This window comes from Macrosteles quadrilineatus, unplaced genomic scaffold, assembly GCF_028750875.1.
Source record: "Macrosteles quadrilineatus isolate MER2022 unplaced genomic scaffold, UCM_ALF_1.0 Scaffold_5__1_contigs__length_97177068, whole genome shotgun sequence".
In the NCBI taxonomy this organism is placed as follows: Eukaryota; Metazoa; Arthropoda; class Insecta; order Hemiptera; family Cicadellidae; genus Macrosteles; species Macrosteles quadrilineatus.
This window is the reverse complement of record NW_026542598.1, coordinates 12939879-12964075: the sequence shown is the minus strand read 5'-3', so window position 1 is coordinate 12964075 and position 24197 is coordinate 12939879. Positions and strand designations below refer to the sequence as shown.

The following is a 24197-nucleotide window of genomic DNA, read 5'->3' as shown; positions in this document are numbered from 1 at the left end:
AGTGGTAGGTCATGGTAATAGATTGTGACAGCATATGATTACTACCTGAATCTTCTAAAATCATGTAGCATTGATATACACTAGGTGGATCAGGGAATGGACCTTCTCCACAGATTTGACCTGGACTGCATATGTAGTTTGAGACTGCTAAAACTAAAGCTTTGGGTTATTTGGCAGGTAAACAGCTGTATGATTGTCAGCATCGCCAAACTTAAAAATTTGTTGACGTGCCCCAGGCTCTCATTAAGCTGAGGGCTTTGTTGAGGTGGTGGCACCACTGGTCTCGTTCCTCCTTGGTGTCAGCCGACAGCCAATGTCTGCAAACAAAATGTCGTAAATCACTGTCAACAACTAGAACATGTGCTAATTAGTTTTAGGTTAAATGATGTTAGTTACCAAAATTATTGATAGGACGTATAAAAACACATGGTGACATAAATCTAAATCAAAATTTGTTTTATTGACCTTATAGGGATAAGAAACAGGATTTTACAACAAGTGAAAAAATGTCAAAAGGAGAATGATTTTTAGTGGGAATATTGCATTTGCCACTTAAATGGTATAGTATAGTGCAATACGAAAACCACTATGTGACGGTAGCCAGCCGACCTAGAAACTGGGAATTGTATGTTAGTTTATTGAACTTATTTAAAACTATATGATGTTAACATCAACTATCACAGCAACAGAAACTAGCAGACAAATTCAAATTTTGACAACAGCACATTATGTATACGACTGTGTTCAATTTGTATCTAGAACTGGTTCATCTACCAAGATAGGGTGCCCACTTTACAAGGTATCCCAAAATTAATGATTCTTTACAGAGGGCATCAATGAGTTAGTGTAATCTATACTATTATAAAGAAGAGGTGGTGTCTGTGTGTGTGTTTGTATGAGCTAATCTCAAAAACTACTGGTCGGATCGGGCTGAAATTTGGCATGATGATAGCTCACATTCCCGATTAACATATAGGCATATTTTTATCCCAAAAATCCTTCGGGGCTCCGCCCCAGTGGCTCTGGAGTTTCCCATGTTAACCTTATGAGAAATGGAATTAATGAATCTTAACAGCTGTTTCAATTAAACAAGTTGGTTCTGTTCTATGATGTTCAATAGCATTAAAAGTTACAAGGATTACCAACAGGGTGCACCACTAGCACTATTATTTCTTTTACATTTATGACAACAGCAAAAGGTGAGTGAGCGTAGTGAACGAACTTCAACCTGGAGGCGAGTGAGCGTAGCGAACGAGCTAACCTGAAGGCAAGTGAGCGTAGCGAACGAGCTAACCTGAAGGAAAGTGAGCGCAGCGAACGAGCTCCAACCTAAAGGTGAGTGAGCGTAGCGAACGAACTTCAAAAAGAACCGAAATTTCTTAAACCATGTCCTCACTCATAACTGCTATAAGCATTTGATACTTATATGCCAACCCCGTACGAAGGACGGGTACTCTGCTAGTGACATAATAAATGCCATATTTTTCAATGCTTGGATTCCTAAATGAAGAGTTTTCATTACTTTTCATTTCAATACATTTGTCACTTTCTGCCCACCCTCGCGTACAAGTCTACTTAAGTAACTCACCGTACACAGGTCCTGTCGCGTCTTGTGGTCACTACTAGAGACTCGATGTCTGTAGGTCGTGCTGGTCGTACTGTGTACAGCTCGAGGGTGTTTGGTCGAGCACACACATCACGTCTCACTACCTCCACTTGCTTGATTGTACACTGCGAAAGCTCTATAGTATCCAGAGGAAACTGCAACAAGCAATAACACTCCAATTTAGTTGCATCATTCAGGAGATAAAATCTGTTTTTGTTATTTAGCATAATATTTTATGTAGAATAAAACTGTTTTTTTTCCTCTGGTGGGAAATCTAATGTGTGGAGAGGCGGCCAGCACCTTCTCCCTCTGGTTAGACCACAGTGTTTTTACCACCTGTAGTTAACAGCTGTGCGTGAATAGTGTAACGCTAGTAGTCAACAAAATCCAAATGGCTCAATGAGCCATAAACTATCAAAATCGTTTGAGAAACCACTAAGGAGTTCTGCCCAAAAAAAATCGTGCACACCTATTTCATTAGATAGATTAAGGTCTCCAAAGAGATCCTGTTACAGTTACGCAAGCTAGTTTATATCTAACACTCAGTACAAATTATTTCATTTTTGTAACCACTATTCTAGCCAATCTCTACCACCTTAACGCGTAGATTAATAAATAAATAAATAGAATTCTCATCAATGCTTTACCTTTTTGTGCTCATCATCTGGGTACCGCCAATATGACAGTTTATCCCCTTTCAGCAGACACCATCGCCTGTGCCATGCACCTAGGCCTGACACATCCTCAAACATGGTGAGGAACCCTCTGTACTCCACGTCCACACGCATCTCCGAGTCCAGGTGTAGCTGCAGTGAGCCTTCTACTACATTGTTGTATGTGTTTTTGTTCTGCAACATAAAATTTACTTTTAAAATCTTATATATACACTTCACTAATGTTTAAATGTTCAATGTGGTTTGACATACCAAGTAGGACACGGTATTTCAAGGCTAGCACTAACCCAATGGCACTTGTCTTAAAGTAATTTGTTAAGTCTAACCTGCTAAGTGTCAGATTCAGGCTGTAACAGCCCTCATCCCGTCCGGTCTATGGTAAAATTATGACTAAATTGACTAACGTGAACACGTTCTGACAAGTGTAGCTCTGAGGTCGTTCTACATGCAAAGATTTTGATAACAAGTGACATAATGAATCTACATCTACATCAAACTTAGATGAGTGGTTTAGCTTGGAAGAGGGATTACCTTAAAAAGGCAGTGTCTTGTTTAAGTTTAAATTGATAGTATAGAATAATAGTCAGTTAAATAGAAATTGTACACAACACCTGGTTTGCTTCTTATTACGCTAGTAACAGTTCTTAGAAGTTTTTTTTGGGAAGGTGGGCGCGAGCGTATAATGTTTTTTATTTTTATTTTATTTACGTTAAAGGTATATTGTTTGACAATAGAGTAACATAACCTAAAAAAAACATTGCAAAAGAAATAAAATAATGTCAATGTCAAAGGGTTTGATGTTCTTTAATGGACATGACTAACATAAAACCAATATGGTAAATACTAGAGATATTATGGATACAATAGATTCCTACTCCTAACAATTCATGTACACGAGCACTCACTTTGCAAAGTGTAAACTGTCTCCGATGTACATCTCGTAGAGACAATACCAAGTGGCCAGCCATAGTGAAGGCTGTGGATCTCCCTCTAGTTGGAGACACGGTGATCATCCGCTTGTCTGGCTTGGTCTTGCGAGGAGTTAATCTCAACTTGCTCACCTCCTGGTGGCACAAAATTGACAATAAATTAGAAAGTTATCACTAAAATCGCCCAATTTATTAGGACAGGAAAAGTGACTTTGCAGAGTGAAAAAATAACTGGCTTATATAGAATAGTTGTTTGATTCAGCATCATTTAGTTCAAAATGAATGGTGACTGAGTTAAAGCAATTCAGAGTCAAACAAATCAGAATATAATCAGAATTCACTAATTATTTTAAGGCTACCCTAACTTTGAAATTGAAACCAATATGCTAACAAACAACTGAGTCTATGTTTACTGTGTTCAAACAATTTGCAGTGATTTCTCATCTAGTAAACTAAGTTTATTTTTTAATAAGATTGTCATGTTTAGCGGTTTGCAAAAACCTTTTTGTTGGTGTTGATGTGATACTTGATGTCATGAGGAATGAGCTCCTTGTGTCTAGCTTTCATGGCGAAGACCTCAATGATGATCTTGAAGTCATTGTCCAGGTCTCTGACTACAAACTTGCTGGGGAAGGTGATCACGTTGCCACTGTGTAGAGAGCGACGGGCACTCATGATGTCAGAGCTCAGCACTTCCTCCTTGTGGCGGACGACGCACAGGAGATAGTAACACTCGTCATCTGTCATCAAATACATCGATTTGTAGAACAAAGCTGCTAGCGGTATTGATAAATAGTTTCATTATACTAGTAAAAATACACAGAAACTAGGATGGAATGATTTACATTGGTATTAAAAATAACCCTTAGGCCTTAGAACCTAGTAAAATAAAAATGCTAAAGGACTCTAGTTCATGATTTGTGATTTTTAACGTATAAATTTAAAAGGAACATATAAGTTTTGTCTGTACAGGACTAACTTCACACAATTCTCAGATGTAAAAAACAAGTTACATGAAAAATGGAAATGTTTCTTGATGACTTACCTATTCACATGCTTACGAAACCACTCTTTCTTGCCCAATAATTGACAAATAGGTCAGTAAATACAAATTACTTCAAGTTTGGTTTTACTTTTTAAAATTGTATCTGTATTGGATGGAAGGTTTTACAAGACCAAGGTAAGCCTCGTCTTTCTTTTAGAAGCTTAACTTTAGAGTTTAGTCAAATCTTTCAATTGATTAAGAACATATTTTTAAACTACAGGTTTGAATCAGATTTGTACGTATCACTTGTGTAAGGAAATGTTAGCTCTCTTCAAACTAGTATCTGAATTTGAAAAATTTGATTTTCTTAAAAAAACCTCATTTTTTGTGGCTATAGAGTACTGGTCTGTGTGGTGATCTAAATACAGTGAATCCACATGGGCAAACTAGAGGTGACCTCAGTGGTACGGTAACGATAACATAGTGCAACAAGATGTTCCCAAACTAGCAATGTCTGGTTTATCAGTCCAAGACACTGACAATACCATACAGCTACGTTGCTCCTCAGTCAGTATTTTCCTTTCAATGACTGAATATTGGACTATAATTTTCACAGGTAAGCTAGCTAAAATCTGCCTCAAAACTACTTATAAAAAATAAATCCAAGACAACTCAGTTGTAGCTTCTTAGACTTTTTAGCCTTACCAGTCGTCCAAATTATGTGAACATTTCCATCATTTATAGCTGGTGGGACATGTTTTGTTGCAATGCAACATCATCAGAGCTTGCAACACGTCAAAACATCAAAATTTAACACTAAACCACACAAATCTGAGTCTACTTACAACCGCCGCTGTCAAGTTACCTGATAGCGCTATCAAGTTTTGTGTCCTTTCGTGTGTTTAAATGTCATATGTGTAATGTACCTACCAACCTACCAATTTTTTTTTTATTTTGATGTTTTGACCTTTTGCCAGCACTGATGATGTTGGTTGCAACAAAACATGTCAGCTATAAATGATTGAAATGTTTACGTAATTTGACCTACTGACGAAGGTAATACTAAAAACTAAAAAGCCATATGTAGTCTAGGGGTTTTCAGAACCAATATTAGTAGCTGCTTAGGCTTGTTAGTCAGACGCTGGTTCAAAACCAAGTAACTACTATATCTTATCACTGCATTGACCTTATGCTGCAACCGTACTTCCCTTTCTCTGATCACCGCGCAGATCAGTAGGTCTATGCCAATGTGCAGTTGAGGATAAGAGACTAAACCCTCATGGCTGTCAGAATATTACAAATCAATCATACAACATGATGAATGCACCACATGTGTTAACACTTACACTTAGCAGCATCGTGTACCACATCCATCTTGAGAGGTAAGGATACCCGAGAGATAGTCAGACTGCCTCGCTCACTCACAGTCTCCCCGAGGTCTAATCTCCCTTCACCCTCCAACCTCTGTATCTCTTGTAGCAAGGCTTGTTTTCTTAGAGCTGAAAAACATTTTTATCAATCAGCTGTTGAACAACCAACATTGTGCTTATTTTGGAAAATATTCACACGTGGTAACAAAATATAAATTTAATTACAATGAAAAACGAGTTTCAACTTTATAGTCACTAACTTCTGATTGGTATCAATACCTTCATAAATCTTTAATCTACCTTCATAAATCTTTAAGCTAGCATGGACAAATGTAGCATGAAAATAAAAATGTTTTTTTTTTGTGGCACAGTGTTTATCAGTGTTAGCAAAATTTTAAACATTTTTGTACATACTTGTTTCTAACTTAGGGCTTGGTTTTGAATCAATTTGTTTTTACAGAGGGTCACTAATAGTTAAATCAAATTAAATGATTTATTGTCGTAAAAACTAAATATTTCATGAGAATCGCCAAAAGAAAAAAAACAATAAAGATGGCTTTAGTTTTGTAATGAATTTCCCAAGTGGCAACTGGATCCTAAATTTGGTCTTCCTATGTCAGTTCTTGTAATTTTTTTTACAAAAACAATTATTAGTTTCAACAATATTCTACTTGAGATGAGTAAACGTAATTAGTTTGAAGAACAATAAAGCAAAAGATAACTTACAAGCGAGTAACAAAAGCTTTTCTGCTTCCAGCAGCTCAGTAGAGCCTGAAAATTCAAACGAAGAGTAACAAAGGTCCAGTGCCTGGCTGGCTTGTGATATGTAGCTCTGCTGCTTGGCCACCTGCAACAAGATATATGTAATGTATGTAGCCTATGTATGTATGTTATTTTTTTTGTTTATATTTACAACCATACTGAGATGGGTTGTATTAGGTAGATAATTTGAAAAGTAAAAAAAAAAATGTTTAACATGACCAGTGATCTTTGGTGACATTAAGCTGCAATACCTGTTTGTCAAATTACGTTGTTGTTGTATAGCCTTGGGTTGGACAAACTATGTTTTGTCTGTAAAAAAAAACACGTTCATCCCATTTAAAATAACGCTAGAATCACAAAATACTTAACTGCTGGTTTAATATTTGGGAAGCGCCCCTGAACTGGCTGTCAAAGACCATCCAGTTAGCGCTTAGAAAGGCCCCTTTTATACTTAGTGGCACGCTGCAGCAACCGATGCTTTGCAAATGGTGGGGGTGTCAGGGCTATCAACTTACGGATTTCTATTCATCACTAAAAGTGATCTACAGTGACTGTAGTGAAGGGAGAATAGAATACCAACTAGGCCTATTAGAATACAGGTCTGTATTCCATTAGTTTGCAAATACGAATTAGAATAATGCCTAATGGGTGGAGCGCCGTGCTCAAGACTCAACTTAAGACTAATTGCTCAATACAACAAAATAATTTACCCTGTTGTTTATAGTAACAGTAATGGATAATATTATTATGTAGCCTATGGTAAAACAATTGGAGTGTAAAAAATATCATATGTGAATATTCCATTATATTATTTTGATCATGTTGTATGCTTGAATCCCGTCTTGGGCATAAATGGCCATGGGAGTGAGTGTGTATGCTTGAATAACTGCAATAAGAATTTTATACTTATATGCCCTGTACGAAGGACGGGTATTCTGCTAGTTGTTTATAATCTAACCTGTGAATTGGACACTGTTTATGTTTGTTGTGAATTGTGACGTAAACATTTATCTCGCCATACGGTCAGAAACCTTGTAATTTGAAATAAATATAGACACTACGTAAAATCATACTGTTCTCAACTGGGCGCTAGAAACCATTTAGTGGGAATGAAGCATAACCCAAAGAGAAAGAGTAACATTTTTCACCCTACCAAACAGCTGATGACTGGTGTAGTTATCATGAAAATATTTACCTCCTGTTCCAGCTGTTCAACCTTCTCTTTCACTTGTTTATCATCCATTTCATCATCAGTATGGTCAACACAGACAATGCTTTCCTCTGAATAAGTTGGTTTTATCTCCATCCTTTGCTGCAAAGTGATTGTCTGCACCTAAAAAATACCAAGCTCTTACATATGCTAATTAAAAGCACACTAGTTGCTCTACCCGTGCTTCGCTACGGGGTAAGAATCATTCGGTTTTACTTTGAGATACTATAATATACTATAAGAAACAGTTACAACACACTTACCAGGAAACATATAGGCAAAGGCTCAATCGTGCTTATTGATTATTCAAATGAAGATCTCTCAATGTATTACGATACTATCATTTTATATAGTGTATAGCATTTAAAATATATATGCTAAAGTATAATTCATTAACCACATGGCACCAAGAAACAATTCTCCTTGTAAACAAATTAAATTAAATAGCAGAACAGCATTTCTGACAACAGCTGGAGTTTCATAACAATGTTTGTTTCCCATGTTAATCTTATGGAGAAATATGAAACTTTAAAGGGCCCCAGGGCCTCATTCTTGAATTATTTAGCTAAAAAGAAAGTTTCCTGCACAACTTCACGTTATGCTCTTTCCAATGAAACCAAAATCATGTCAATCGGTTCAGTAGTTTCGGAGGAGTAATTGTCACAAAAAACTTGCTTGCGTATTAACCCATTGGCGCCGACTTGCGAGCGTTACTCGTACGGCCGCTGCAGGCCCGGCGGCCGACTTACGAGTGCCGCTCGTGTCAACGCTAGGCAGCGCCATTAGTTATTTAGTTATTATTATTTTTCGCCCTTTTTGTTTCTTCTTACTATTATAATGTTTATAAATATCTTGCTTCTTGATTTGCGTATTTACTCATTTATTTTAGCGAATAACAAACAATTTTGTGTTGCCATGGAAACCACATATCACCAAAAATCAGCTGCGGTAAGGTAAACAAACAATTAAAAAAAATGTTATTACTTTTAAAAGTACACAACTTTTAATTTTTCTACGTCGGGAATCGCTTGAACTTTATAATAGTAGTGTTATTTGGTGTCTGGATTAATCTTGGAATTTGTATATCAAGTTTACTTTCAAAATATTGTTTTTAAAATTTTTTTTTTTAAATCTTTATATAATTTTAGTTAGTCCAATTACCACTTTTCTGTAGACAATTTTACTGTGAACAAAATGGTGAAAGAATTATTAATTTATTACCTAAGGTTTTCTTTCTATAGCAGTTAGAGTAAAAGTCTAAAAATTCGGTAACATTAATTGCCATCAGAGGGTGCTGCAGGTAGCGCATTAATTCCTTCCCCAATGGGTTAAATAAGTATAGATTAAAAATAATTCGCATGATAAATTATATTAAAAAATATGTTACATTTATGATCTACTTAAAAGGAAATGAATACTCAACAAAACCAAACAGGCAAAAATTATCAATTAATCCACAGAAAATGTAAAATGTGCACAACTTTTGAACAAATCACATTGATTCTATATTACAAGTTGTTGATGCTATGAATTAGGATAGGATAAGTAGGATAAAAAAAAACTTACAAAAAATTAAAGGAAATATAACCAAAGGATTTTTAAGCAAATAATATTACCTTATTTTGTTGTTTTCTATAAAAGCTAACAGTATGAAGAAGGGGTGGACTTGAAGATTGACTTTGTTCCCTTTTTGTTGAGTGACATTCTCTGTATAAACTTTCCTCTTCGTTCTTCGTTTTCTACAAATTAAAGAAGACAATAATTAGTTGTTCATCAAGGAATAATGAATAAAAGTAAAACCAATTTTAAAATTTCATTTTTGTTGTGGAAGAGATCACTTTTTTAAAGCCTATTGCAATACTGGCCAGTAAATTTGCAGTAGGATTGCAATACTGGCCAGTAAATTTGCAGTAGGTACTCCAGCTGACTTTACCAAATCCCGTTCAGAGACCAGCTGCTTACTGTTTAATGTGGCAAAACACTTACAATTTTGTGATATAAGATGTCAATGCCTAAAAGTGTTTGGCAGTGGCAGCAAAAAAAAAACAATAACCGTACACTTAAAAAAATAAAAAAAATAAACACTTTGTCATTTACTTATTAATTTTGTACTAGTAGACCTGTGAAGCATACCTCTCAATATAGGCTACATCATTTTGAGAATTTCTCATCTATTGTTTTATGAAATTTAAAAACTACCAAAAATGTAAATAGTCAAGAGTCGTGGTTAAGCGCTTACAACGTTTACGTGAGAAGACAAAATAACCTTGAAAACGCCACACGTTTTTATTGGTGCGGCGAAACGTCGGAATTGAGAACTTAAGTCTGTGATTTTATATTTAGTTTTATTTTTATTTTTGCATTTTTATCAGTGTGTATGTGCAATGAACTGTGATATGACAAGGACTGTGTTCTCCTGATTTCAAGAAGGTGAGTGATGCCCAAAAATATTTATCATACTGAAGTATTGACCTCACCTAAAATACCATGACGTTTAGAAAAGGTTAATAGTTATTTTTTTAAATAAATAATTTTACAGACTTCAGACTTACAGAATATGACGAGCGTTTTGGCTGTGAAACATCACTCAAATCATTGTCCAAAGCTTCTTCCAGGAATTCATCAACTTCATTAGCATCAGCCCCAGAACTTTCACTGGTTGACCAGTCTCTCTGTATGGAAAACATTTGCTTGATAATGAAAAAGAAAAAGGTATCTTTGAGTCAATATTAACTCTTCCAAATGATATTGTACACTTCAATAAATGATTTCAGATCCCTGTCTTAATTCAGTTTGCATAAATATTGAGGAGGGTTAACATATTTCATTAGGTGAAAGTTATTAGCTAGCAAATTACACCCAAAATCATGTGTTCTTCATAAAACTACAAATAATGTAAAACCACTAAGACTATCTAAATTACTTGTCCACAAAATACAAATACAATTGTTTACTGTTTGTGAGTCTGGTATACAATGTATGCCAGTTGACTACATATGTTGTTTATGAGAATCAGAACAACAAAGTTGAACATGTTACCTTCAAGCTTGATGAAGAGATATTCAAATATTCTTTTCTAGAACTGCCAACATCTGAATCGTTTGAACTTGTGCTCAATGAGGATCTGTAAATAAACTTAATTTATAAAAATTCAGACAAGTACATAACTGAAACAATATTGCAAAGTGTGTATACATGTTTTTGTTTGTCTATCCTTTTCTTTGTGTTTTAAAGTTTCTGATTGGGATATGCAGTCTTGAACCTGAGGATAAGAGGGAATACACCTTTTATTGCTTCTATTATAATTATTAATGACGCAAATTCAAATATTTAGGATTAGATTATCCAAAACTCACGGAGCATCATCAACTCATTGCGCAGTTACCGCGCCAGCGAGAACGTTGTTTTTTTCAGTGTTCGACCTTGCCAGTTTAGGTCAAATAATCAAGTCCAACAATTTTTTTTACAATTTTAACAGGTCAGCCTAATTGCCATCACACAAAAAAAGTGAAAATCAGTTGATATTCTTGACAAGGATTGGAAGAAGACGACATTGTCGCCGTAACGATCGTAATCCACCCTAGAGGAGGTAAAGGAGTCACAAGACGCAATTAAGGTAAATTAACCTATTATTTATATTGGATATTATATTGGATTATATTGGTAGTCTAGCATAATTTGAATTACCTTGCTTCAAGAGTTCCAATTTAATAATTCAAGATCACACTTGTATGAGTAGCAAATACAGACAATGTAGAGCAGTGTTTCCCAACCTTTTTCCGTTCAGGGCACACTAACTAGAAAAAGTTTGTAGTCACGGCACACTTGTCTACAAAATATCGTTGGTTAAAATTACATTTAGTAAGTGCATAAAAAACTCTTTTTTTCAATTAAATCTTACTCCGTAAAACCTATTTTTTACTAGTAAATATATATATAAGGTAAAAAATATAAAACTCACGTTTGTTATCTAACATGCGTACATTATTTAGTGTTTATTAAGTGGGAAGTTTTAAATAATAATAAAACATTGAGCTTGATTAAAATTTTGTATTAATTTACCAATAATGAGTGAGAAATATTTAATAAACCCTGGTTTGAGTTCTAGTGGGAAATTTGTGCTCGACGTTTGCTCATTAGAAGTTTCTTTCTTGATCAAAAATTTGTTAACTACTTAAAATTTCACGGCACACTGGTTGGGAAACACTGATGTAGAGTAAATTATGAAGCAAATAAAATCAAACTTCTTTGTTACTTTTTTACCACCACAACGGCTTATTGGTATCAATAAAATAAAATGTGACCTTTCATGATGAGAAATGGATCTGCTTACCAGTACAGTAGGCCTACCTAACTAGTGCGTAGGCTTTACCTGTTTTTATATCCTTCTTCTAAATCGTCTTCCATATCTGAATTTGGCTGGTCAATATAGGAACATTCAAGATTGGTTGAAGAAAATCTCACTTTTCTCAGTTCTTTAGATTTGTGCCTTTGAGGGTTGACTAAAAACATACAAATTGAATTAACACAACAATCTTCCCAACATCCTTGTTCGTACAAATCAAGGAGAACCGAGTAGTATCGTAACTGTTTAACTACTTACATAGTAGTAAAGATATTTTGATTCCATAAGCTTTCTGAAGAGGCTCTAAACTAGGGCATTTGAACAGTGTTATATTGTTTTGAACTTAATTTGTACACAAATCTAATATAGGCAGGTAAGCTATCTGAGCTCTTTAACTTCCAAAAAGTACTCATTAATCAGTCACATAGCTTTTCCTTGAAAATTAAATTGTATACTAGTAAAAATTAGTGTATTTGCTATTTGCAGATATTGAAAAAATGTTCCAACTATAAACATTACAAAAGTCTGAAATGTTTAATAACACAGTGTTGAAGCAAAATTTGAAAAAGTTTTCTATAGCATTTCAGTTTGTTTGTTCATATGAAAAAATATTTTTTGTCTAGAAATAGCCTGCTATAAAATATGTATTCCTACTTTCAATAAAAAACAAATAGATTTTCAAAACAATATATACTCTGTTTTTTTCTGATAGTATTTTCTATGACTGCCAATAGAAGTTTTTGAGATGCCAACTCTCACGCATGAAGTAATAGCAGAGAATTACAGCAAGTAACACCCAAATGAAACAGCTTACACAGTTTGAAACCTACCTTGCTCAGGTGACACACTCTGTTCTTCCTCATCGTAACAGCTATAACCACGCCCACTAGTTCTGCCAAACTCAAACGGCTCCGGAGGGGAAGGCAGTGGTGGGGGTGACGGAGGCGTTGGTGTCTGTAAATGATATAATAACTTTCACAAAGTTGAACTAAAATAAATAATTGTATAACTTTCATTGGAGGAAATTGTCAAATAATACGAGACGTACCATTATTTGTTTCCAAGATATGTAGATCCATCACTTGAGCTCCGAACTAACAGGTGGATTAAGAACCGAGATAGACTTAGGATTGTTCCTTGTTTTAAGGAACAATAAGTCTAACCTAGAGAAAATTCCAAAAGAAACACTCGAGGGAAGAAGACCCAGAGAAAGACCATCAGCCAGGTGGTGGGATCTCGTACATCAGGACAGGAGGATAATGGGGATAGGAGAAAAGAAGCAGAAGAGACTAACTTGGGTAAGTAAGTTAATTAAGGATTTCACAGAAGTTGTGTCATCAATTGTCTGCAAGAGGGTAGTTAGCAAGTACCTGCACCTCCTGCAATCCCGTAGGGTATCAACTCCCATACTTGAAAAACAATCCCGTGTAAAAACATAAAAAATTCTGAACATTTTGGTGTACACAAAAAATATTTGTATAAGTAAACTATACTGGCTATTAAGTTAAAACCCCTAGTTTTAACTACCTATTGTTTACCTTTAAATCTTCCTTTAATGTTGTAGAATGTTCCTTATTTAAGTTACACCTCTGCCTTAGCTCTTCTAACTCTCTCTGTCTTTCATTTACAGCTTCTTTTGTACACTGGTTTTCATGAGGTCTTGCTTCAAATAAGGCAACACGTTCATGAAGTGATCCTAAAACATAGTTAGTCGAAAATGTTCAGAACATTAAATACATAGTTTTTGGAAAATTACAGATTAATCAAGAGGTTTTCATCGTTGTATTTGCATATTTTTTGTGAAGCCAATAAGGGTGGAATGAAGGGAGACTAAGAGTGGTTTCCTATGCCTTGAGGCTTGTGTACAAACTGCAAACTCCAACTAAGGTGAGTTTTAATTCTCAGGATTTGGTTAAGTGATAACCAGGAACTCATTTAGTTGAGTCCCTTAGCCCACCATACATTTGCAAGTTTTTCTTCTCTCAATTCTTTCACCAAGTTTAACCTGACACAATGTCACAATCAGAAAATGGTACTGTATTTAATGTATGAATTGAGGAATAGAACTGTTATATTCAACGACATTAAGTGTACAATACTGAACACTAAAGGAGAAGAAACTGAAAAGGGTACGTTATTCCTTGAGGTTTACATACACAAATTCCCAACTAAGATAAGATTTAAATTAAAGGATTCTGTTTTGTTATGCCGTGATTGATTGGATTAATTGAGTCAGTCTTCTATGTACTGTACATTTTCAAAACGTTATTCTCCTTACTTTCCCTAAATAGTTTAACCAGACAAAACATCAATCTTAGCAAAACATTCTGAATGTATTTATTAAATACTAAAATTATATTACATGTGCATATTATTTTAGGATGGATAAGTTATTTTTTGCGTCATTAAGTGTACAACACTGTACATCATCATTAAAGAAAGTTTTATTTTGATTTGTGTATTTCACCTCTCTTTTCTTAATTATGCTCGCAGGTATAATCCATAGTTTGAAACATTCAACATTCAATTTGATATAGTGCGTAGAAAGCACTCTAGTATATAAAGAAGACCTACAGTCTACAGTCACCGGTCTGAGGCATTTACAGTAGACCTTACTCTGAAACGGACACTAACATAATGTAAGACGGTTACTCTAATCACTAACAGTCCATCAAGATTCAATGTTTACCTGAACTGAGCTGTTGGCAAGTTTTCATAGTTTTCTTAGGCAGCTGACTGCAAGACAAGGATGCACCAAACAGAGGCCTAGGCATGACCGCAGGACCTGCGTTGCGCTCAAACAGAGCCATGCGCTCAGCAACTGACAGTTCAGCAGGGTCTCGTACCTTCGTAGGACTCTTATCTCTACTTGACTGTCCTGAATGGCTTTGAATTGGTTTTGATCTCATTAACACAGCCTTTTCATCAAATGCACTCTCACTTTGCACTTTGGTGCTGGTAACTGTCGTCGCCTTACCAGTACGGTGATGACTGTCAAATCTGTAAATAATATAAAATAATTAATATGCAGACACAAAATTATGACCTTTTTACTTTAAATTACTACTTGATATTCTTCCTCAACAATAATGTAAAATCATATTTTTAAGTCAGGAAATATTCATTTTTGATGTTGTAAAGAAATGCTTACAAAATAAGCTAAATAAACTATTAAGACGAGGTTGAATTGATTCCCCTTTTACTCTATAGTCCGGTTATTGTTGAACTCAATTCAGTATGCAAGTGGAGTTGAGCTGAGACTCCTCTCAACCTTTGATGGTCAATTAGAAATATTATTTTCCTAGACTACTTAATTATTTTATTAAAATTGCAAAAGTTGTTAGTAAGTTCAGTACAGTGATTCTGATTGCTAGTGTCAAAGAAATTTTGTTTTTATTATTTTAATGATTTGTGTTTTACTCTTTGGTTATTTTACTATGACTGATATAACAGGAAACAAATTGTAAACAAAACACAACCCCTTCAGTGCAACGGACAAAACTAACAATAAAATTGGCTTCGTCTGTTTTATAAGGATGAGAAATCTCTAAGTGAGTATGTTTTATCTATGATTCATCCTACCACAGAGAAGATACATTCAATGGTAGACTTAAGTGGTGTCTAGCACCGGTCGCTAATGTCTAGAGCAAATTCTATTCATCGTCCCATTCCGCTCTCCTTCCCCCCCCCCCCCCCCCCCCCCGCCAACACATACTTCAACACAAACTACCTGTGCGCTACAACTGCTGTACAAATATGCTATGTGGCCATCACCGGTACAAGTTTATTTCCGCACTAACATACCAGAGCTAAAAGTGCACGGTTGTCCCGTAAGCTTGTATCCTCTATATTCAAATACTGTACCTATTAAGAGAAGTGAGCTTCTCTGTGAGCAAATTCAAATTCTTTATTCACTCATAACATCTTACATAGTACAACGTACAAAGACAGGAGTGTCGTCAAAAATAAAAAAAAAATAAAAAAAAATACTATAACTAATGAATTCACACAACTCAAAATTATTACTACTGACATCAAGTAAAAGTTACCATTATAAAAAACAAATAAGATCAAATTCTGCTAAAATCAATGAAAGCCATAAGCCTACCTTGTTTTCACGGGTGACATGTTTTTGACAGGTGAGGTTTTCAGACGAGACATTGAAGACTGAGATTTATCAGAAGATGCTGCTTTGGTGGGTGATAATGCCCTGACAGGAGACGGTAGGTTTTCTTCTTCATTGTAATTGTAAATCAACCTCTGCTTTGAAATGGACCTTGAGAATCCTTGGGCTTCCTAAAACAATATGAAAACAATTGGCTTATTTTTTGTTGCAAAGATGCTATTTTTAACAAACATGTAAAACCATACAACATTTTTTGAAAACAATGTGTATTTTTTTAAGCTAAGGTCACACATGACCTAACCCTAAAAGCCTTAATATCACAATACCCTCGTAGGAGCGAACCAGCAGACTAAGTAAATCCATTTGCCTGATTTGATTTGAAATTAAATCTATTTCAATAACATTAGGATTAACGAGTAGCTAGGTTTGCTTATACAGGGAGGGTAACTAATAAAGTGGGGTTTTTAGAAAAATATTAATAGCTTAGTAGCCAATAAAATAAATAAATTTGCCAAGTCTGATCTAAATACATCCATAAAAAAGTAAACTAAAACAGTTTACCTTTCCTCCCTAAAAATAGCATGGGAGTTTTATATTTACAATTTTTTGGATTTGCTCCGTAACCAAAAACCGTACAAAATACTTCAATATACTAAATTATTTGTTTTTTAATCTCTTCAAAATGGTATAGATTTTGAAAAAAATTAGAATACCCATTTTTACCCCATAAATCCCAGTTTCCATTACGCTGGTTCGTGAACTCGTTTGATTTAACTTAGATTTACACGTTTGTACCAAAATTCCATCAAAATCGTATTATCTTTGCTTGAGTTATTGTGCTAACGGATGGATTACATATACATATTATATGAAATATGAATATTATATGAATTTGAACAGGTGGTGTTTTTGGACTCTGAGGACATAAAAACGACAAAGTAAATCCAAATCAAATCGGTCCCGGGTCCAGGTCTTACCCTTACCATGAGACCTACAGTAATAGCTTAATCCCTATATGGAAAATTTGCTAAAATAAAAAAAGCCTTGGCTTGAAAATTTTGAGTAATTTTACCGTGTTTTTTGCAGTTGAGTAAATTTAAGAAATTTTTGTATGTGTTCAATTTTAAAATTTGAAATTAAGCTTTTATATACATAGTCTTAAGTGTATTAAATAATAAGGGGGTAGCAAACAAAAATTAGAAACTACTATATAGCTGTGTAGAGTGCTTGTTTAGGGTTAGATAATTAATATTTGTACAATTTAGTTATCAGAGTACTTGTGTTAAGTAAGGTTTTGGAAACAACTATATTTTTAAAACAACAACTAAGTTTGTTCAAAGAAAGATCAAAATAGGATAGGGTTAGAAGATCAATGACAATGCCAACTACACTTCCAATGTGGCAATATCTCACCAGTGAGTCTAAAACTGTCTTGTCCCAAACCATTGACTTGGTGTTATCCTTGGTGTCACCGACAATCAAAGCTCTCTTAGGTTCTAGAGCAGTTTCCATTGATGATTCAGACCTTTTACGACTGATTGTGTGAGCTTTCTGAACTGTAGCTGAAGAATGTTCGGTTGTTTTACCGAAGACAATGCCCTTTTTCGGCACTGAGACAAACTTTCTGTGTGCACTGTTTTCTTTATCTTTCATAACTGCGTGCTTGGTAAACACTGAAGATTTGTTTGATACCTTAGTATCACACTGCTGAGTAATACAAAATATGAATTCAAACTTACATAATCTTATGCTAATTACTTTGAATGCCTCAAAGGTTAATACAGTAGAACCTCACTAATTTGAATTTCAGAAGAAAGACAATATATTTCGAATTATGGAGGTCCCAGTTTTAAGAGTACGGTAGAGACTTTGAGAGAACGGAGACTAATGAACACGTCATGGGAACATGAATAAGAGCGTCAGTTCATGTTCCAAAAGGCGTATTTTTTGTCCTGAATTCAAATTACAGAGAGTTACGGTAACACAGTTCGACAAATTGTACAGGTTGACTTCAAATTTTGGAGGAAACAGTTTGAATCACGGCAACAAAATTTGAATTGTTGAGGCTCAAGTACGTGCAAATTTGAATTGTAGAGGCTGCATTAAGCGTAAAAATCACTTTGAATTATCGGCATATTATTTTTAGAATTTCAGAGGTTTTCTGAGGGGAACAAACATTTCTAACTTTTTTTAGAATTATCGAGGTTTGAATTAGTGAGGTTCTACTGTATTTGCAAGTGTTTGATCACCTCTGAATTCAGAACCAAAGAGGATTTAGTTGTAACTACAGAAAGGTAAGGTACGGAAGAACACACTAATGGGACGACTGTGCGCTTTCAGCTCTGGTACTTTGTGATAAGCAAGACAGAGCCGGTAAGATAACTAATACCGGTACTATTTTTCAAATGAAACAAATTGAAGTTTCTAAACTCCTTCATGGAGAATAGGTAGGTAAGCAGTATACCACTCTTGTTTGGATTTATTTTGCTCTTGCATCCAATATTCTTTTAATTTTTTACAGATAGCCTACGGTACTTCAAAATAATTTAAATTGTTGTTTATGATATTTAGTATTGATTTTTGGGAGCAAATAACAAAGTAATCTGTGAATTACGTTACAATATTTCTTTTTTTTTTACATTTCTGCGGTAGACACTTATTGATTACCACCCCTCAATGATCAGAGTAAAACATAAAAATATTTACAAAGGACATAATGACCTGTTTTTATGGACAAAAACACTGTCCAGACATTTGTTTAGTTTTGACGTTTATCCAATGCATGTAATGTACAAAGCACTTATGATGAATACAAATTCTTGATTCTTTCTCTTTGTTTCCTTGTGTTGGTTTGTAATTTCCAAGATTGGTGTTACTAAGTAGGTGTTCAACTGCATTGTTTTAAAATGCAAACACTATACTGACATAAGCCCTTGAAAAAAATACAAATCAAACTATTCTTACCTTCGCTACAGTAAAATGTCTAACATCGTCTTCCCAATTATTGATTGTACTTGCTAAAGCAGCCAATCTTGCTTTTCGACCTGCAGGTTTGTTGATCAAGTTTACTGTAGAGTTAACTTTAGGCTCTTTGAGGGCAAAGACGTCTTTTGTTTTTTGTGCAGCACGCATATCAGAATCATCTACAACATTATTCATATTTAAATAATATTAAAATTATGTTGTTTATTTACTTTACCATCCAAGGGTTTGGAACCAATCTATATAAATAATTTACAATAAATGTAGAAAATTATGTAATCTAACTTGATTTAAATGGAATTCTATGTTAATACAGAGAACAAAACTGAATAAAAACAAATTACCATTGCTCTCTCCATTGATTTAGTCTTTAACCACTATTCATTATCAGGAATACTGTATACAAAAAATATGAGATTTTAGCAGCTTTCACTTTAGCATTAAAGTATTGAGATGGGGTTGTGCAGAGACAGAGAGTGATTGATTCAAAAGGCTACACAAATAACCATGTGTAGTTCTTACATTGTTTAAAGTAAGAACTACCTCAGGCTTACTGATTGAGCCATTTTTGATAGGGCAAATTAAATCAACAAATTATTTGCTCAAATCAATGTCTTTTGGTTACAAGCGTAAACAAGAACAGTGAAATGGACAGTAAAGAAAATGGAAATGAAAACACTCAAGGGAGTGTTTAAAATGAATTAATTAGGCTAGATACTCGTATGATGAATTATTGTATGGATGGCTAAAAGTTGTTATACGTCCAGTGCTCAATTTGTAAAAAATGAGGTGCCGGAACTGTAACCGATTTAATGTGATATGTACCCTACCTATGTATGCCAATATTTGCATCTTTCCAAAACAGAGGTACCGGAATGGCGTTCTGTCGCAAATTGAGCACTTCATAGATCTATGTTTTTTGATCAAGTAGTGTATTTTTTAGAAAGAAGATGATTAAATAACACTCTTTGTTTCCTCCGCTCAATTGGCAGACCTGAGAATACGTACATCAATTAGTTGGCTACTTTAAAATTTAACATATATGCGTACCTATATACGTGGCTTTTGAATGTTGTAGTTGAGAAGGGAAATATTGATGGTGTTCCATATGTTCATTTTCCTTGTTGTCAGGAGATTCACTCCCAGTGTCTGTAGATGTTCCATCGCTGACTACTTCAATGGTAGCGTGTGACGGATTCAATGGTGGGAGTTTGCCAGTAGCAGTTCTTGCAACTGTGATTCTACTGTTTCTTTGAACACTGTCTGTAAATCAATGTGACAAAGTTTATGTTTGTTTTAAGTTAACACCTGTTTAGCTACGGATTTTAATATCCATCATAGAGGTAATTTTTCAGAACAATAGGCCTACTGTAGTTCTTTGTATGTAATTGTTGGTATTTACCAATAAAAAATAAAAAAAGTCTTAAAACATTTTCATATTATTGACCTGAAAAAAGAACACAGTACCGGTAAGCTAAAAAAATCAAATGAGTCGAACTTTCTTCCCAGCAACGAAAAAAAGGAATAGGCCCTAACTATACTTAACATATTTTTGGTCAAACTTTTTTAATTAGATTTTTTTTTCTTCAGCTAGTCGTGTAATATGTAATATGCTGAAAGTAATAGCCTAACTAATAGCATTGACAAGTCAATTCTGTACTGTGATGTGATTTGATCATAAGGTGAAAGAGTTTAGTTGTGGAATAAGTTAAAATAATTTCTAGGATATGCCTAGTCCTATCTTTCGTTAAAATTACTTTTTCAGTGACTACGTTAGTTTATTTAGGGGGAGAGCAAAACCCTTAAAACGAAGGATGTTTGAGTACCAATAAGACAAACTTTTCAGTGACTTGAGTTAAAGATAGTCAGGCATACTTTTTAGCGTATTTTTAGCCTTGTAACGATTTTGAGATGGTTGCCTGTTCCCGTCTGGTCCTCCTGATTGCTCTCTGATTCCACTAGGAATTTAATCAGGGGCAAAACAAAAGGCGGTTTAAGAAAATTAATTTTACTTAGGCCCAATTTTTTTCTGTGGCTTTTGAGATCTTAAAATTAAAATCCGATACTAATCATTGTCTTCCATGGCCGCCTGGTAAAATTGACTTCCATGAGCGGAAAGTAGACACCCTGCTATCCCCAGAGCTGTTGATCAATAGGAAAACTAGGTTTTACACATACTTTATTATTAAACCAACGTACAGCTTAAATTAGGAAATCATATATGTTTCGGCTTGTTTCCGACATTGTCAAATTGGTATGCGTGATACCAATTTGACTCCTATGTTGGATTGAAATTAGGTTTAAAAACTTGTTTTCTTATTTATTTGTTGTAAGAAAAATGTATATAAAAGTTTTTCCATTGAGAGATAGTGCTATAATGTAGGATCAGGATTATTATTATTTTTCACTAAGTCACACCTCACAAAATGATAGGCTCAAATGAAATGCCATCATGAGCTTAACTTACCATTGGTAGAATATATTTTAGTTTTCATCCCCTGTTGAACTCTCTCGGGTATACTAGCAGGATTTCCTTCTTCTTTTACTTTCTCCAAGCAATTCCGTTCCAGAATTTTCTGAAAGTATTCAAGACAAGTTGGGTGATTGATTAAGTTACTTAGCCTATGTCAAGTTATGTAGGTTACAATGAGTTTTTAAGTTAACCTGTATTTAAAGACTACCAAATTCTTACATTTCCAGGCTCAATCAATTTGAAAACTAATTGGGTTGGAGTAAAGTAGACAAACTTAATCGTAAGCAATTTACTCTTTAACTAAATAGATTTTTTTTAACTGTTTCCGAAATTTTAAGGGACCAATCCTATTACTCTGTAGCGGACTACATAGACGATCGCCTCTCATTGTGACTTGTCAATCTGGTAGGTTACAACATATTTTGTTAAAGAACTTAAGCTACTCTTGCAGTTTTTAAAAACCTTTTGTTTATTTTTGGCTAAATTACGCTATTCTTTAAGCACTTTTTCCTCTGACAACATTTGGAGCAGACTCCGCCGTGAAATTCACATTTTAAGGTTGCCTTATTTAGGCATGTGTGGATCGGTAGGTTTGGTTGGGTTCAGTTGGCTGTTAGGCACTTTCAACAGATTACCAACTTAATGATATTTAAATACCCACATACGGTAACCTACTTAAATAAAAATAAATGAACGAATAATCACGTTTTCGGAGTTACCGTTAGCGTTTTTGGCAACCTTAAAACACAAATTTCTGAGTGAAAAGTGTGTTTGCCCGGGCAGTGCCAGAGGAAAAAGTGCTTCGAATTGCCTAATTTAGCCCATCCCTAACCAATTTTTTTTTTAATCGCCTTAGGTGTTTTATCAATTAATTAGGTACCCATATTTTAGTGCCGTTGTTCTTATATAGCCTAACTTAGACATATCTGATTTCACATGTGTCAGCTCTGTGTTTCTTTACCACGAACATTTCTTGACTGTGTACGATTGCATTACAGTAGGCTACATATTTATGCTAATAGAAATAATAATCAGCTAAGTTATTGTCTATTGTTTTAAGAATATTAGACCTCCTTTATAAGTTAACGACTAAGTTTAGGCTACAAAGATATTAGAAACTTTAATCAGAAACACTAGGTAGGGTAAGTTATGTAAAAACAGTTGGTTTTAGAATTTCTACTGCCTTTGATATAACGTTACAGGATGCATCTTTAGAATTACCGTGGTAGTAGTCTATTTCTCTTCTAGGTTAGACAAAGACCTCAATATTAAAGTGTAACTATTGACCGCCAATAGTAAGTTAACTTAGTAATTAATAGTAGTAGTAAACAGTAGTAAGTTTAGTAGTTAGTATGTGTAGGCTATACTTTGGGTACAGTTTCTTAACTGGGCTAGGCTATGCTAATAACGATTGAAACTATCGATTCGATCATTAAGTTAAACCCTCATTTGATTGTTTCATTAAACTTAGGTTAGGGTAGCCTATACAGTATCAGTAAGTTTGGTTCGTTAGGTTAAAACATATTTATTTTATAATTGATATAGTTAAAGTTAAAAATATTGATTATTAATTGATATTTTAAATCAATATTACTTAGCGTAGCCCAGTTAAGAAACTGTACCCACTACTTTTGTTCATAAATACCATAAGAACCTAGGACCTACACAACAAACATTTTATCAGCCTCAACTTTTAACAGATAGGCCTACCGGTAGCCTAAGCGTAGGCCTACGTGAAGTTTTAATTTGATGTTTTATGGTGGTGAGCCTAATGAAAGAGAGTGATGTACCAGCCTACATTCTATTATCGATTAAAGATAAAGGTAGACCATTAAGAAACACGTATTTTGGTGTTACTCTTCTGTAGTTTCTCTAGTGTTATTTAGATTAGGGTTATAATAAATTCAGGATTACATCGTAAACTTACTTGAGTAAAATCCATGTTTACTTGGCTACACTACAAACTACAACTGTCACAACCTCTCAAATAGTTGAGCGAGCAAAACAAGAGCAAGTCATAATGCCTAGTCTTAAGCCCAATAACTTATTAGTTTTATTTAATAAGAGAAGCTGTTCTATATCTATCACTCCATTTCTGCTTATTAGATTCAGCTAAAATATTATTATTTTCATTTTGTCTTCTTTCAGCCGTTAATGGATTTTAAATTCAAACAGGCGTCATCCAGATCCAGATCCAAACAAAACAAACCAAACAAAACAAAAAAAATGTCAACTCTAAATCTAATAAAAAAAAGGCTTTTATTGGAGCAATTTGTCTTGCTAAAGAGGGCACTACTACTGTGCTTTTCATGCAGCTTAGTTGTGCTTTTTGGATTGCCATCGGTTATAGCTAGTGAAAGCTTCTAAGTTCTTTACATGGTTAATAAACGGTATCAGCATTCTGACACATACTTTCTCCCACAAGTTTGTCTACAACCTTTATTATGTGTAAGCGGTGAGAGTAAATATACGGAAATGGGATTTGTACAATTTTGTTCAGAATTTAAAGGACTATAACATACAAAATTTTTATCAAAATTGTTTTGGCCATTTTCGGGAAAATCCGATTTTTCTGTTATTTTATGGGGGTTTTATGGGAAAATGACATAATTTACAATAACTTTTGAACCGTAATTTTTACAGAAATGGGATTTGTACCATTTTGTTCAGAATATAAAGGACTATAGCATACAACATTTTTATCAAAATCGTTCGAGCCATTTTTGGGAAAATCC

General features: G+C 34.5%; 1 protein-coding gene across 1 annotated transcript; it reads right to left on the bottom strand.

The window, feature by feature from the left end:
* Positions 1-211: 211 nt before the first annotated feature.
* Positions 212-23404, bottom strand: LOC128994310 (anillin-like). The gene is made up of 21 exons (XM_054418751.1): positions 23390-23404; positions 21457-21565; positions 20040-20252; positions 18972-19150; positions 17421-17711; positions 15990-16177; positions 14571-14881; positions 13420-13577; positions 12712-12835; positions 11909-12038; positions 10576-10660; positions 10089-10208; positions 9153-9275; positions 7522-7659; positions 6291-6411; positions 5541-5693; positions 3711-3949; positions 3186-3344; positions 2254-2454; positions 1589-1761; positions 212-317 (listed from the first exon to the last, which is right to left on the bottom strand). The coding sequence occupies exons 1-21, from the start codon at positions 23402-23404 to the stop codon at positions 212-214; spliced, it is 3336 nt and encodes a 1111-aa protein (XP_054274726.1).
* Positions 23405-24197: the final 793 nt, after the last annotated feature.

Bases quoted from the DNA above. Each gene is read 5' to 3' on its own strand.
- LOC128994310 (XM_054418751.1), bottom strand. The intron at 9,276-10,088 runs GTAAGTCTGAAG...TTTAATTTGTAG, and splicing joins CAAAACGCTCGTCATATTCT to AAAACGAAGAACGAAGAGGA. The intron at 6,412-7,521 runs GTAAATATTTTC...ATCTTGTTGCAG, and splicing joins TTGAACAGCTGGAACAGGAG to GTGGCCAAGCAGCAGAGCTA.